Source organism: Netta rufina (assembly GCF_964035555.1).
Source record: "Netta rufina genome assembly, chromosome: 17".
NCBI classification, from domain to species: domain Eukaryota; kingdom Metazoa; phylum Chordata; class Aves; order Anseriformes; family Anatidae; genus Netta; species Netta rufina.
The window spans coordinates 14,968,650-14,982,727 of NC_140141.1; the positions used below are offsets into that span (position 1 = coordinate 14,968,650).

At 59.2% G+C, this 14,078-nt stretch overlaps 1 protein-coding gene across 4 annotated transcripts; it reads right to left on the minus strand.

Annotated features, from left to right (window-relative positions):
• Positions 1–1,465: 1,465 nt before the first annotated feature.
• HPS4 (HPS4 biogenesis of lysosomal organelles complex 3 subunit 2) lies at positions 1,466–14,077 on the minus strand. 4 transcript variants are annotated; one of them, XM_084297247.1, is made up of 14 exons: positions 14,036–14,077; positions 13,807–13,897; positions 13,051–13,194; positions 12,257–12,364; positions 12,050–12,166; positions 11,838–11,932; positions 10,311–10,380; positions 9,567–9,600; positions 8,923–9,019; positions 7,566–8,469; positions 4,997–5,129; positions 4,117–4,225; positions 3,125–3,222; positions 2,481–3,014 (listed from the first exon to the last, which is right to left on the minus strand). In XM_084297247.1, the coding sequence occupies exons 1-14, from the start codon at positions 14,059–14,061 to the stop codon at positions 2,938–2,940; spliced, it is 2,103 nt and encodes a 700-aa protein (XP_084153373.1). In that variant the 5' UTR covers positions 14,062–14,077; the 3' UTR covers positions 2,481–2,937. The 4 variants fall into 4 exon arrangements, with proteins under 4 accessions (XP_084153374.1, XP_084153373.1, XP_084153375.1 ...); XM_084297248.1 differs by lacking the exon at positions 3,125–3,222 and having other exon boundaries at positions 1,466–2,585; XM_084297249.1 differs by lacking the exon at positions 3,125–3,222 and having other exon boundaries at positions 2,481–2,906.
• Between the last annotated feature and the right edge of the window lies 1 nt (position 14,078).

A 14,078-nucleotide genomic window follows, 5' to 3' on the forward strand; every position in this document is an offset into this window, starting at 1 on the left:
GAGGCCGCTCCCGGCACGGCGCTGGGGGCTCCCCTCGGGGTCTTGTAAATGGAAACGTCGACGTGTCTCAACGCCCATCTCCTCCCGCCCATCACTGGCTTCAGGGATCCCCCTCCACCACGCCGGTGCATTTCCTTCCCTCCGTGGTTAGACGCAGCACCACTCCCGTACGTGTTATGTTGCTACCGTGTTTTGCAGTGTTCAGAAGTAGAGTTACCGGGGTGTTTGTTTGAGTGTGATAGTGTACAATTTCTCGTGGCCATCCAAAGGACAACGCTCCTGTGCCAGCACAGCGAAGCAACCGAGCAGCGGAGCACGGTGCTCAGCCTGCCCCTGTCCCGTTTGTGGGGCCGTGCAGATGGACGGACAGACGGACGGACGGGCAGCAGCAGGCACCGAGCACCTCCTGGGGGCAGACCCAGCACCGGGCACGGCCAGCTCTGCTCTTTGACCTTGCCAGAGGTGTTACCCATTGCCTAAATCCCCTCCTTGTGTTATCGGCGACCCTTGTTTTCCACGAGTCGAGGCTGGGAAGCCCCCGCAGGGGCAGGGAGGCGTTTGGCTTTGGGGGGGGCTGCAGCCGCAGGGCAGGGCGGCTCGGTGCTGCCATGCCCCTGCCCGAAGCACCGCACGTGGGTGCTGCCCCTGCGCTGCTCCTCTGCTCGGAGAGGGGCCGGGTGCCTCCCCCGCCCCCTGCCCTGCCCGGGGGGACGCAGCCCAGCTCCGCAGCAACTTCTTTACAGACTCCTGAGTGATCAGATTGCAAGGGAAGGCAGAGATTTCAAATACATCCAAGATATTTTTTACACCTGTCTTGTTACCGAATATCCGAAGTGCATGATTTCTACCATGATTTCTACATGCATTGATTACTTGGAAACAGACTCTGAGGAAGCAGGCTGGCTTGGCAACTGTCTTACAGTTTGGTAACATTCATACAGTGGATAAGCAAAGATTATCAATAAACCGTTGTGCTGAAAACAGACGGGGCTCTGCCTGCTGGTGTAACTGTTCCAGGGTAAGGCAGAACGCGGCGGAGCTGCAGCCTGTCCTCCCGAGGCCTCAGCAGCTCGGCTGGGACGGAGCAAAGTGCTGAGAATAACGGGAGCTGGGGGTGGGAGGAGGTGAGGGGCCCGCGATGAGCGATGCCGTGAGGGCACCGTGCTGCACACCCGGCCCCGCAGCCTCCCACCCAGGGCATCGCCACCGCCCCCGCTGCCAGCACCCCGGGGGCAGCCTCTTATCACCTCCCCGCATTTATCGCACCCCTTGGGGCCGTGCTGACCCCACACAGCCAGGCAGCTGCCCCCAGCCTTCGCCCCCAGCACAACGCCTGCCCCGAGGCACCGGGAACTGCTGTGCTGATTCAGCGCTCTCCAGGCTCGGCCACAGGGCCACCAGAGCCTGCAGGAGCCAACACCCAGGTCTTGTCTTGCAAACTTTTATTTTCACAGTGATGTGTGTGTGGAACAGCAGCAGTCATAAAACACAGCAGAGCCAGGAGGCAGGCACGCAGCCCTCGGACCCATCACCGCCTGTCCCAGCACCAGCAGCGTGCCCAGGGGCTGCAGCCCCAATTTGGTCCCGTTAGCTTAAGGGGCCCCCACTCACCTGTGCCAACAGAGCGCAGACACTGAGCAGCGAGAGCAAGGGGTGAAGCAGGCAGCAGGGTGTCGAGCTCTCAGTTCACAGCCCCCCAGCAGGTCACAGCACCTTCCTGTGCTGGTGGGCGGCTTGGAAAGCAGCACCACACCTCACAGCCACTGAGCAGGCACGCGAGGAGGGGCGAGGATCTCCCAGATCCAGCTACAGAATGAAAAGCTACAGACAGCTGCTGGCGGAGGGCTGGGGGTTTGCAGAGCTTGTTCTGTTCCAGTTAGCAGGAGAGCGCGCAGGCTCTGTTAAGCAAGGTAAGGCACAAAGGTGCAGCAGGGGAGCGTTGCTGTATATGAAGAGGTATAAATAGAGCCCGAGGCTGACCAGGGCAAGGATAGTAACAGAACTCCAGGCAGGGGCAGTGGCTGGCTCTCATCTCTGAAAGCCAGTACTGCCAACAACCCAGCGTCCTGTGTAGCTTAGAGCACAAAGAGGTTTTTCTTTAGGTCAAGGCACCCCAGGAGCCTCTGCCCGCGGCAGCAGAGCACCATGATTACAGTCAATGTAAACCAAACACCCCAACAGCTATTTGCTACCTTCAGTCTTTGGTAAGTGCTAACATCAATGATATCCTGCAGTAGAGCAAAAGGTGCTGCAGGAATAGGGCACCAAGGTGCCCCTCATCAGGGCAAGGCAGGCTGGAGCCCCCACAGGTAGCACGGAGCCCCATGCCTCCTACAGAAAACACGGCTTTGAGCTTTTGCTTCTTGGAGACGAACCGTCTTTGCTCACGGGCTGGGACACGCTGCCTCGGAGCTCAGAGCAGATTCACTCCGTGCTTCAGCAGCTTCTGCTTGGCCTTGCCCGGCAAGCTGAACGCGCTGTCGTGAGGGTTGGGAACGCCCGAGTTGCGGAGCGGAGCACCCAGCTGCTGGAAGTAGGTTTCCTGGACAGGGTTCCTGCAGGCGTACACGGCCGTGGAGGCGTTCCTGGAGGACAGGGGAGAAGCAGCAGTCAGGGTTTGCCCTGTGCAAGATCCCCTTCAGCTCCCAGTGCTGGGCGCTGGGCAGCTCAGAGCACTGTGCTCCCAGCTACTGAGAGGGACTGAGGTCTACTTCAGCGAAGGAACACGATGCTGAAACGGGCACCAAACCCCTGTGATGTATTGCCAAAAGGCCACAGGGAGCCAGACCCTCCTTCCTTCTCAAGGGTCCAGGCGTCCTGAAGGAAAAAGGGTCTCATCCCTCACGGTCTGGAACCTCTTCAGCAGCATCAACACCCGTGCAGCTGCCCATCCGCAGAGAGTCTCCCTGGCAGACCAGCCCAGGACACAAGCTGACATTAAACACTCCTCGTGTCCAACGCCCCGTCCTCCTGCAGGGACCTATCTCCCATACGGCAGTCCCAGCACAGCACCCCTGCAGCAGGACCCATGAGGTTAGTTGTGTGTGATGAGCCCCGCACACGGGTCAGACACGGTCAGCAGGAAGCTCAAACCATTCATTAAAAACCACTGCTCAGTACTGACCTGGGAGAGATGCGAGGAAGCAAAGCAAAGGGCTCTGTATTCCTCCGTGAGAGCGGAAAGCAGCAGCTGATATGTTTGCTGACACCCTTCTGTGACAACTCTCCATAAAAGCAAGCAGTTTTAGTCATCTTGTTACTCAGGCTGATTCACACACCGAGTTGCTTTTTTTGGGGGCAACACAGAATGCGCCAGCTTACCCGGCACAGGATTTAAGGAGCCAGTCAAGCTAACGCTAACCACGGAGCTCTCCAGCATTAAAGCCTATGATTCACATTCCCTTGGCAGGCAGCATGACAGAAATGAAGCAGTAATTCCCAGAAGCATCTTTATTTCATCACGTTCTGGACAAACAAGCACGGCCAAGCAAGCAGAAACCCTGCACACACACAGCAGGAGCACCCTGCCCGAGATCAGCTGCGGGAACGGGAGCGCTGGAGCACAAGAGCAGCTCCTGCAGGGGCCGTGCGGAGCGCTGCCTGCGATAAGGCCATCCTGCCTGGCGCAGTACAATCGAGTTTGCCACGCACGTTACAGCGTGTTTCCAACCCAACAAGCCGCGCAAGAAAACAAAATCTAGGTTGCCAATTCTGGGTGCTTTTGGCTCCCGGCCGAGACACAAATTATTAGGAACAGCTATATTTAAAACTGCGTCTTAGAACCTTACGGTGCCGGGAGCTGGCGATGTTCTAGTATTGTGTCTGAATTCAGACCTGGGGCACAGCTTGGCTGCGCCTCCAGCTCACCCGTGCCGGTGCCATTTTAGCTGATCAACCCCCAGATCAAGCCCCAGGCAGAATATTGAGCAGCCTGCCTCTGAAGAGCAGACTTCAGGCAGCGAGGTGACAGCACTGACCGCAGCAAGAGCCACCAGCACGATTACAGCATGTGCCACACCTCAGCGAGCTGTACAAAAGGAGTTCCCCCATTCTGCCCAATGTGTGAGCCACACAGCAGCCCGGTGCCCGCAGGAGGGAGCGACGACCCCCCCTTACCTGATGATCATTTCGGAGGCAGTCGGAAGCTGGCTGAAGTCCGAGTGGATCAGCGCTGCAGCCCTCAGGAAGTGCCGGTCCAGGGGGCCAGGTGTAGGGGGCAGGTTGGCTGCCAAACAGAGCAACGGGGGCGTTAGGAGCCTGCGCTGGGGAGAGCTGAGCAGGAAAAGGCTGGGGATTTCCCCCCAGTCCCTGGGTACGGCAGAACAGACTGCACAACAGCCTCGGTCTCAGCGTGGTCTCGACAGGCAGCGGCTGATTTGTGCTCAGCCACGCACAGCCAAAGCCCGGCGTGCCTCTGCCACGTGTACACGGAGCAGAGGGGCGACAAGGAAGGCCTGAGGTGGGATTCCCTACAGTCAGCGGGCCTCCCCTTTCCCTAGAGGGGTTCCTCTAGGCTGGAGAGAGCCGGGACGCTGCCTGGGAGGCTGCCAGAGAACGGGGCAGGTCAGAATGAACAGCAGCAGCACCTGCACGGGGCCTCCTGCCTGCTCCTAGCCCCTGCCTGCTGTGGAGGAGAGGCTGACGCCAGGGCTGAACAGAGCCGGGGGGCTGGAGGTCGTGGTCAAAGAGGGTGTCGAGTCCTGTCCGTGGGCCCAGCAGCTCGCAGAGCCCCAGCCAACACCTCTCCAAGCGAGGTGCCAGTGGCAGCTGCTCCATCTCCCCACGGGCCCTGTCTCTGAGCCACAGGGCGTGATCAACACGCCTTCAGCAGGCAACAAACTCACTAACGATGGAGTTTCCTCGGCTGGGCTGTACAACAGGGCCATTTCGTAAGGGTAACTGCACACAGCTTAGCAAGCAACGCCTCTGAGCTGTGAGGAAGGTAACCACAGACCCCGCGGAGCTCCCGCTGTGACAGCAGCAGGCGAGGGCTTACCCGTGAGCACGTTCTGGATGCAGTCGTAGTGCGTGAAGCTGTAGGTCGCCTTGGCTGAGGACGCAGAGTCCTTGGGCAGGGTCTCCCTCAGGTGAACTTCGAGGCCGTTCAGAGAAGCCAGGCTGCTGTGGTACTGCACAGGGCAGGAGGAGGCACGGGTCAGAGCATCCCGGGGGCAGCGCGGTGACCGCTGCCGGCAGGGCAGGGACCAGGCCCCCGGCCAGGAACTGCGGTAACTCAGGCAGAGGAAAGCAGCGAGATGGGGACCAGAACGGGGCACCCCAACCCCAACAGGAGCCACTGCAATGCCTGTAACTGCAGCTCCCCCAGCTCAGCACGGGCCTGGTGCCCGGGGGCTGCAGCCTGGAGGATGGACGGGATCGGCACCGAGCCTGCAGCCCCTGCTGGCCCCAAGATTAACTCCCTAATCCCACCGCTCCCTCCTCCACTGCTGAGCGGATCACGCCTCCACCCAGCAGCAGGGCAGGGCCTGCCCTTGGCCCCAGCACAGATTTGCTTTTCTCTCCGGTGAGGAGGGGAGGGGACGGCTCCCACCCTGGGACACGCAGCGGGACCCGGAGTGCCTGCTCTGCCGCAGGTCTGCACCAGGAGCTGCTCTGCCCGGGGTGATCTGTGCCGCCGCGCAAGGAGCATATTTTACCCTTCTTTGGTGTCATTCAGGGGCCTCAAAGCGTTTGATAAATTAATTACAAGCAAGCTTTGACATCCCTGAGAGCCGAGGGTCATTTGTAACCCACAGATAAACAAAAGCTCAGAAAGCTGCGGCGGTGCCTTGAGCCCAGTGCGCCGCCAGCAGCGGAGCCTCCACGCTCCCAGCTCCGTGTCCTGCAGCAAGGTGCCCCTCCTCGGGAGGACGGGACGGGCAGCACAGCTCCAGGAAATAACAGCACCTGCTCCAAGGGGAAGGCTGTAGCCAGGAAAACCAGGAGAAAAATAAAGCTGGGCAGAGGTAATGGTTTGCCAAGAGGAGATCCGAAGCAGAAGCATGCACGCTGGGAGCAGCGGGTCTGAGGAGACAGCAACCTGCACGGAGCAGCATCGGGGCTGCACGAAGGGAAAATGAGCCAAAGGCAGCACGGCACTCACAGGGGGGCTGATCTCGAGATGTGGTGAGCCCAGCGACCAGCTGAGCCAGGACAGGCCCACCTTGCTCACTGCTGGCTGAGCCCAGGGACTGATGGAGGAGGAGCAACGCGTGCCTGCCATGAGCAGAGCTAACCCTGAGGCATTTACATGGGCCTATGGCCCTCAGATGTTCCCCCTCAGCAGCGAGTGGGGCTGCGGGCAGCAGGCAGAGCAGAGGCTGGTGTCCAGACAAGGTTCCTGGACACGAGCTGCGGGATGGAGGGGAGCTGAGGGCGTCTGCACAGCACCAGCATCCTCCAGCTCTCGAGCACATCGTTCCTCCCTGTGTGCACCCCACCTCCTCCCCAGACGTGATGGAGCAGGGCCACTGCGTGGCCGCCTGTTCAAGATGAGCAGGAACAGGAAGGGGACAATGATTTGGCATTTCTGGTGCAGAAGGCTAAGGCGTCCTGGCCTTGGCTGATTTTGCATCCACCCCTTCCCTGGCAAGCCAACCCTGCGGGCTGTGCATCCCCCGGGGCACAGGGGGGTCACGGACACAGCCCCTGAGCCCCAGAGCTCAGAACCAAACCTTGAGCTTTGTGCCCTTGAGGCTGTGCTGCTGGCAGCCGGCATCAGCCTGCGCTCTCCCCCACCTTGCAGTCTGACAGCTGAAGAAACGAGGTTGTTCCTATGGCAACTGGCACATCAAACGGGCCTCTGCAGCTTTGACTCAGCTCCCCAGCTGAGGCCGAGGCCAGGCAGCAGCTCTGCAGCCTCATCCTTCACAGGGAGGCGCCGGAGCAGCCTCGTCCTCCCCCCGCACCCGCGGGCGGCTCGTTACCGGCAGCGCAGCGCCCGGCGGGGCAGGCTGCACACAGCAGCACACCCAGCAGCGGGAGGCACCTCGGATCGCCCCGGCACAGCACCCACAGGCAGCACTCAGAGGGCACCCCCCAGTCCTGCCACAGCTCCCCCGGGGACAGCAGGGCCAGGGGGAGGCAGGCTGGGGACCCGGGGTCCCATCCGGAGAGGCGCCGTGGGGAGCTGCTGCCCCAGCAGGGCTCCCCACCGAGCACACCCTGCCTTGCAGACAGCCCCAGGGATCCCAACGGGGCTGCCCAGCAAATCCCAAAGCCAGCTCAGCCCCTGGCAGCCAGCAGGGCTGTCTCGCACCAACACGCCGTGCTCAGGAGCGCTGCGCTGGTGCTGACAGACGGCAGCAGCTACGGGAGCGACCCGTGACAGCTCCCACCTCCCAGGCTGGCTCCTCACGTTCGCTCACACCTCTCGGCGCTGTCTGGGGGTGCTGGCTCCCGCCACGCCGCACAGCTTTGCCTTCTGTGCCACAGGGCAGGTGAGGACAGAGTCGGGAGCAGACTCCCTGCTCGCTCTGCGCCTCCGAGCCCCATCCCACCCCGCCACCACCACAGGAGCGGCCGCAGCCGAGGACCTGCGGGTGCTGAAGGGGTCTGCTACTCACCACGTTTTCGATGGAGCTCTGGTCAGCTTGGAGGCGATCCTCAGCCAGCAGGGCGAGCACCAGCCCCTTGATGCAGTGGACGTACAAGCTCATCTGAACCACTCTGCCGTGCCCGCCGGTCCCCGCGCCACCCTGGGCTCCCCGAGTGCCCTCCCGAGGCTGGGTGCTGTCCCCGGGCTGGGGACGGGCTGTGCTCTCTGCTGGGTCACCGGGCAGGCTCTCCTGAGCACCTGCAGCTGGCAGCTCCCCCCTGCTGCTGAGCTCTGGCTGTACACCAGTGGCTGGACAATCCGCCCCCCAGTTACCACCAGTGGCACCACTTTCTCCAGAGACGCTGTCGGGGCTCGGGGTCTCTTCCTTGTCTTCTTCACCCGACTTCCTTCTGCTCAGCTCCTGGGCAGGAGAGCAAACGGCTGGACTGGTGCTGCCTGCAGGACAGCTCTGGGAACTGCGCTGTTGGACATCCGAGTCCTCAAGAGATTCCCCCATGCTCTGCCTCTCCTGCGCGTAGGGGTTTGGGAAGGAGAAACCTTCCAGGTACGGACCCGCAGCCTGAGCGTGCCCAGCAGCACGCAGCCTGGGAGGGCTCGGCAGCTCTCTCACGGGTCTGTCGGATGAGAAGGACGCTTTTCCACCGAGCTCTGAGCTCCTGTCATCCGGGCAGCTCGGTTCTGCAGCTGGGGAATTCTTTGCCCTGGCTTCCATCCTGGGGAAGCTCTGCAGAGCCCCCGTGTCTGCGAGGCTGCCAGCTGCTGCTGTGGGTGTGCTTGAGGCTTGCTCGGGGGGCTCCTGCACAGAGGTATCGTTCAGGTCTTGGTTTCCTTGAATTCCTGGTGGTTCTGGAGTTGCCTGGAAGCCAGGAGCATTCTTCTCTCCTCTAAGGCTTGCTGGGGACATGGGCGACCTAGCAAGAGGTAACAAGTTGATTAAGCTGCTGAGCAGGATCTGTTTAGAGAGAATTATTAAGTATATAATAGCTCACTTCCTGCTACAAAGAACATCTACCTCAGCAAAGGATGGGGTAAGTTCTAACACAGCTCAAAAGCAGGGGCCACACACATTGAGGACTGCTGGGCACGTCACTGCCTCACTCACAGAGCACAAAGGCTTAAAACAACACCGGGAACTGAGGGAGCATCACAGCTGGTCCTGGGAGACAGCCGTGCTTCAGGCTGCTTCACAACAAAGACATGGACACCACAGATTCCGTCCAGCCTAAAAGACCTCAGGCCCCTTCAGCAGAAAGGTGCCAGAATTTGAATTAATGTCAGAGGAAACAGCAGTGGCTGGTGAGGACACAGTGCCACGCTAACTCCCAGCTGCAGGGGCCTTTTTAGGTGTCCCGGTGACTTCCCACCTCGTCATCCACTCCACTGGGAAGTCTCGGAGCACTGAGACTTCATCTTCTGTCAGGAACACGGGGATGATACGGACACCCTGCGGCAACGGAGAACCTGCAAGAGCAACGAAGGTCTGAGAGCTGAACAAACATGTCCCAGCACACGGAACAGAAGCCAGACTCCTCAGCACAAAGCCCCCCACAAGAGGAGGCGGCGTGCTACCACCCTGTGTGCAGGGGCATCAGAAGCTCTCCAGGTCTGACTAGGCAGCGTCTCCCCATCCTCCTCATACACTCAGTGCCTGACAGAGTTAAAGTTCTCCCCCTCTTTTTTTTTTTTTTTTCCCCTCTCCAACTGTCCTGGCAGAATATTTATTAACTGATGCTCAAAAACGATGACTGAAAGCAGCAGCCATCTGTTTTCAGGGTTCCATCAGTGGCCAAGCAGACACATGGGTAACTGGAATTCATGTTGGGAATCTGCAGAACTCATGACTAAACCCAAAAGAGCAAACTCCTGTGCTTAGCTGAAGGAACTAGCTCTGATTACACAACACCCACTGGCACACGCTGACTAGCAGCAGCGCTGCCCTCGGGGATGCTCCTGCATTCAGCTTTGACACAGTCCCAGGAAATCTCAGCGCCCTGCAGCTGGTGCTCACCGTGTGCTTGCTGCTCCTCGCCTCCACACTCCCCCTGCAAGAGAAGCCAACCATCAGCTCAAGGCACGACTCAGCACTCGCCATCAGTGCCACCAGGTCGTCCCCCCCAGCCCCCTCAGAGGACAGCAGGTATCCTCCCTGTGACTACAGCAGGCCCCAGACCATCCCCTTCTGCAGGTGCAGTTATCAGGTTACCACTCTGGGCAATGATTTATTCCCTACGTAGCCCTCAAGGCCAAGGGGACTTCCCAAGAACCCAAATCCACCTGAAAGCAGGGACAAATACACCAGTCTGCCATTACTGCACACTCAGGGAACAAAACCTTGCTTCTCTCCACCAGAGAGAAAGTAGAGGCATTCCTCATACTGGATCTTGATACATTTTTGGAGAAGATCTTAAACACCAGAAATAAATACATCTGGTAAGTTTTAATGACAATGGAAAGTGACCTATTCATCACTTTTGGATACTCATTTTGGGTATGGAGCACTACATACCCAAATTTAGGTAACATGCTCATCAAAACATCATGTATTTGAGAACTCATAAATTCATATTGAAGCAAAAGCAAATTCCTAGCGTAAAAGTCTTGAAACCTTCCTCAATCTTAAGTAATAAAAGCTCTTAACAGCATCAATATTTGTCCTTCTTGGGAACCACAGACAAGACCTGTGGGACAAGAGCTCCCAGAGGGCACCCCCCGAGCGCCCACCTGCACGCAGCGAACACGCTCAGCAGCATACCTGGCCTGGCTCATCGCCCTGGAGGAGAACTTTGGCTGTGAGAGGAGGCGGCAGCTGGGTGCTCACAATCCTGAAAGCACAAAACCAAGTCACCACCCATGAGCACGGCATCACCTGACAGTCAGCTGTGGGTTCTCATCGCTCGGTGCGTCCCGGCTGAGCCAGCGGCAGCGCGGTGCTCACACGAGGCTGCTCTCTGCACAGACCTGGCTGGGCTGCAGGGCCCCGTTTCCCAGACAGGGCATCCCTGGGGGGTCTTTTCCACCGCACCCACCCCTCCGGGTTGTGCTAGAAACCCTGTGTGGGTTGAAGGGCCAGCCTGAGACACGGGCTGTACCATACCCAGCACAAAAGGAACACAAGCTGGGTGACCGTCAGGACTCGAATTCTCTTCACTGCCACCCCCCGAAGAGCTGTGAGCAGTGGAGAAGATTCAGGAGGACGAACACTCCAGGTATTGCAATGCAGCCCCTTGTACAGGGCTTCAAAAGGTGTGTGATCTCTCCACGTACACCTTGCTGAGATCCACCTTCTTCAGATTCTCCAAAAGACTCTAAAGAAAGGGAAGTTTCACCCCAGCACAAAGCCCTCTGCAGTGCTGCAGCAAGGTTCAGAGAACTCTGATGATGTTTGGTGGAAAAATCCTCTACCAGAGGGAAGAGCAACGCAGTGAGACGCACCAGGGTGATGGGCAGACACAGGACAGGACCCGGTTCTGCAGTCAGACGTCTGCTTCCAGGGCAACACTGCCAGGTTTAAGGATGCTGCAGTGACTCACACCCAGCGTCCTGCTTGCAAAAGTGACATCATTGCCTTAAAAACGTCTGGCCAGCCTCTGTCAGGCCTGGAGAGCAGCGCACATTGTGGCATAATTCCAGCGCTTGTAAGATGTGCTGCAGGCACAGCCCGTGTCAAAGGGAATGAATGCTGCTGCCAAGGGATTCTCCAAATCCCCCAAGGGATTCAAGGCTTTCCTTGATGTCGTTCAGAGCCACACCTGCAGCATCCTCAGCTACCTGTGATTTCTCTGCAGTTGAAAGATGACAGATTTCCCACAGGAAATTCTGTCTCATTCTTCTCTGTACTTTCTACCAGTACAGACAGCAGTCCTGGCTACAAGGCAGACAGAAATATACAGGTATGGGCACTCGTGTGCTCTGCAAGACAGCAAGGAGTGAAAGAATGACGTACACACTTCTTGCCTTCTCCTGGGGACTTCCACCTGAGAAGTCTAACTCGTTAGGCCCTCACGTTTCACTGAATACCAAAGAGAGCAGACTACTCCTTACACTGAAACCTTCAATTCCTTCATGCTTCAGTTTTTCCCACTTACAGACACAAGGAACCATTTATCCTCTCTGAAATACAGCAGCAGACAGGGATGCCCTTGCCTGAAGCATTAACTCTCCTATCAGTACCAGAAAGCAGCCCTGCGTACAGCTGCTGCCCCTGCTCTGCTCCCTGGATGCAGCCCAGGATCGGAGCTCTGAGCACGGGCAGATTTAAGGGCCAGGCCTGGTCACTTACAAGCCTTTGTAGAGAATACAGCCTGCCAAGACATGGGGAGACCGCTGGCAAGTCTGCAAGATGAGAGCTGCTTTCAGTAAAAGCAGGGGGTCCACCTAGACAGAGAGAAACAGAGGTCGTGTCAGAGAACCCCAAGAAATGCTCAAAATGGCAAATAAAAACAAAAACTGAGGCATTTACAGAGCCATGCACTGCAGAGGACAGATTTTTACCTTGTTCTTGTCCAGATTCCAGAGAGAATTAAAAATCTTGTGGAGGTCGTTGGTGTTTTTCTGGATGTGTTCAATGTACCTGTCCCACTGCCTGTCCAGCTCCTCCTGAGAAAACTCCTGCGGACACCCAAAATCCGCGTGGCTGTCACTCCCCGAGCCCTACCACACTCCCAGCCAGACCCAGCACGGCTGCTGCTCTCTACTTACCATGTAAGCGCGCTGCACAGGCCCATTGTAGAAGGTGAAGAGGCTGATCAGCTGCTCCAGAAACCGTCTACAGCTGATGTCAGAGAGCTCAACAGCGCAGCCCAGCACCTTCAGTGCAGAAAGCCACAAATGGTGAGCGTGACGACCCGGGGACAGCAGGTGAGAGCAACTCTTACTGCTTTTAAGTGAGTATCAAGGGTGTACAGGGAGTTCGGTGGCAGGCAGACATTCCCCAGATTCACAAGTCTGATTAAAAGAAAATTCAAAGATACCCAAAGGAGAGCCCTGGCACAGCCAGGATAAGTAAATGATAACAGCAAGCCAGTTTTAGACGCTGTCCTTTCTCATTGTCCATTAGATGACCTAGCTCAGCACTCTAAATCATTACCAACATTTTCCTGAAACTAAGGACTTTAAAACATTCACATTCACCTGCAATCTACAGCAACCAAGATGTTTAATTTCGTTTTGGAGCTGCCGAGGAAGAAACAGAAGTGCCAGAGCCTTCTGACTTGTTCCAGCCATGGCCAGGCACATCCCAGGCGATGCACTGGGTGCAGACACACAGAGGCAGGGGGGGCTCTTACAAACCGGGTGAAGGGATCACCCTGCACATGCCCCCACTGCAGCAACCCAAAGCTGCGTGGCCTGGCAGCGAGGAGCCGAGCCCTGCAGGCTCCCCCCGGGTCTCCCTGTGCCAGGCCCACACCCCCTGGAAGAAAATCCCTCAGTCTGCTGGGGCAGCCGGGGCTTCTCGCTGGGTTTAGCGGGTGCCCCCAGCCCCCCACACTCACCCACAGGTGGTCCCCGTCGGCTCTGACGGCGAACTTGAGCTTCCTCAGGCGGATGAGGCCGGGGGCAGCCCCCGAGATGTCGGCCACGCAGCGCACGGCGCCCGCCAGCTGCCCGCACAGCAGCTCCTGCTGCTCGGGGGGCGTCTGGGGGGGGGGGGAGTGAGAGCAGCTTTAGGCCTTTAACAGGGCTCGGAGGGACGGCGACAACGCCGCGCTCAGAGATAATTAATTATAAATACAACTGAATCGAGTGGGTGCAGCGGGACAGGGAAATTGGGGGGGGAATGGGATTGAGATGTGATTCCAGGCAGCACCAGGCCTGGGTTACCACAGTGCCTGCAGTCCCCCAGTGCCCCCCAGCCCCCCTAGTGCCTCCCAACCCCCCCTAGTGCCCCCCAAGACCCCTCCCAGCCCTCCCAAGCTCCCCCCAACCCCCCCAGGGTCCCCCAGACCCTCCCAAGCTCTCCCCAGTGCCCCCCAGCCTCCCCTAGTGCCCCCCAACTCCCCTAGTACTCCCAGGGCCCCCCAGGGCCCCTCAGACCACCCCAAACACCCCCCAGTGCCCCCCAGCCCCCTCAGGGCTCCTCAGACCCGCCCCCCAGGGCCCCCAAGAACCCCCAGCCCCCCCCAAGCTCCCCCTACTGCCCCCCAGTGCCCCCCCAGCCCCCCCCCCCAGTGCTCCCCAGCCCCCTCCGGTACCCCCAGGCCCCCCAGTACCCCCATAGTACCCCCGGTGCCCCCCCCCGCCCCCGCTACCTGCCGGGGGTGGAAGCAGCAGATCCCGGCGCTCGTGGGGTCGCCCTCGCCCCGCACCTTGGAGCCGTCGTAGAGGAAGAAGCAGCTGCACCTACGGGCACGGCCACCCCGGGGCGTCAGGCGGCACCGGGACCCCCCCCAGGACCCCCCCGGGACCCCCCCCGGGACCCCCATGTCCCCACCCCCCCCGGGCTCCATCCCCGTCCCCCCCCCCCCTCTCCCCGCTCACCACGGGGCCGGGCCGGGCCGGGCCATGGGGCCGTGGGGGGAGG

Bases quoted from the DNA above. Each gene is read 5' to 3' on its own strand.
- HPS4 (XM_084297247.1), bottom strand. From the start codon at position 14,061: ATGGCCCGGCCCGGCCCGGCCCCGTG. The intron at 12,365-13,050 runs GTGAGTGTGGGG...TCTGCACTGAAG, and splicing joins CCGACGGGGACCACCTGTGG to GTGCTGGGCTGCGCTGTTGA. The intron at 9,601-10,310 runs GTATGCTGCTGA...CTTCTCTTGCAG, and splicing joins AGGGCGATGAGCCAGGCCAG to GGGGAGTGTGGAGGCGAGGA.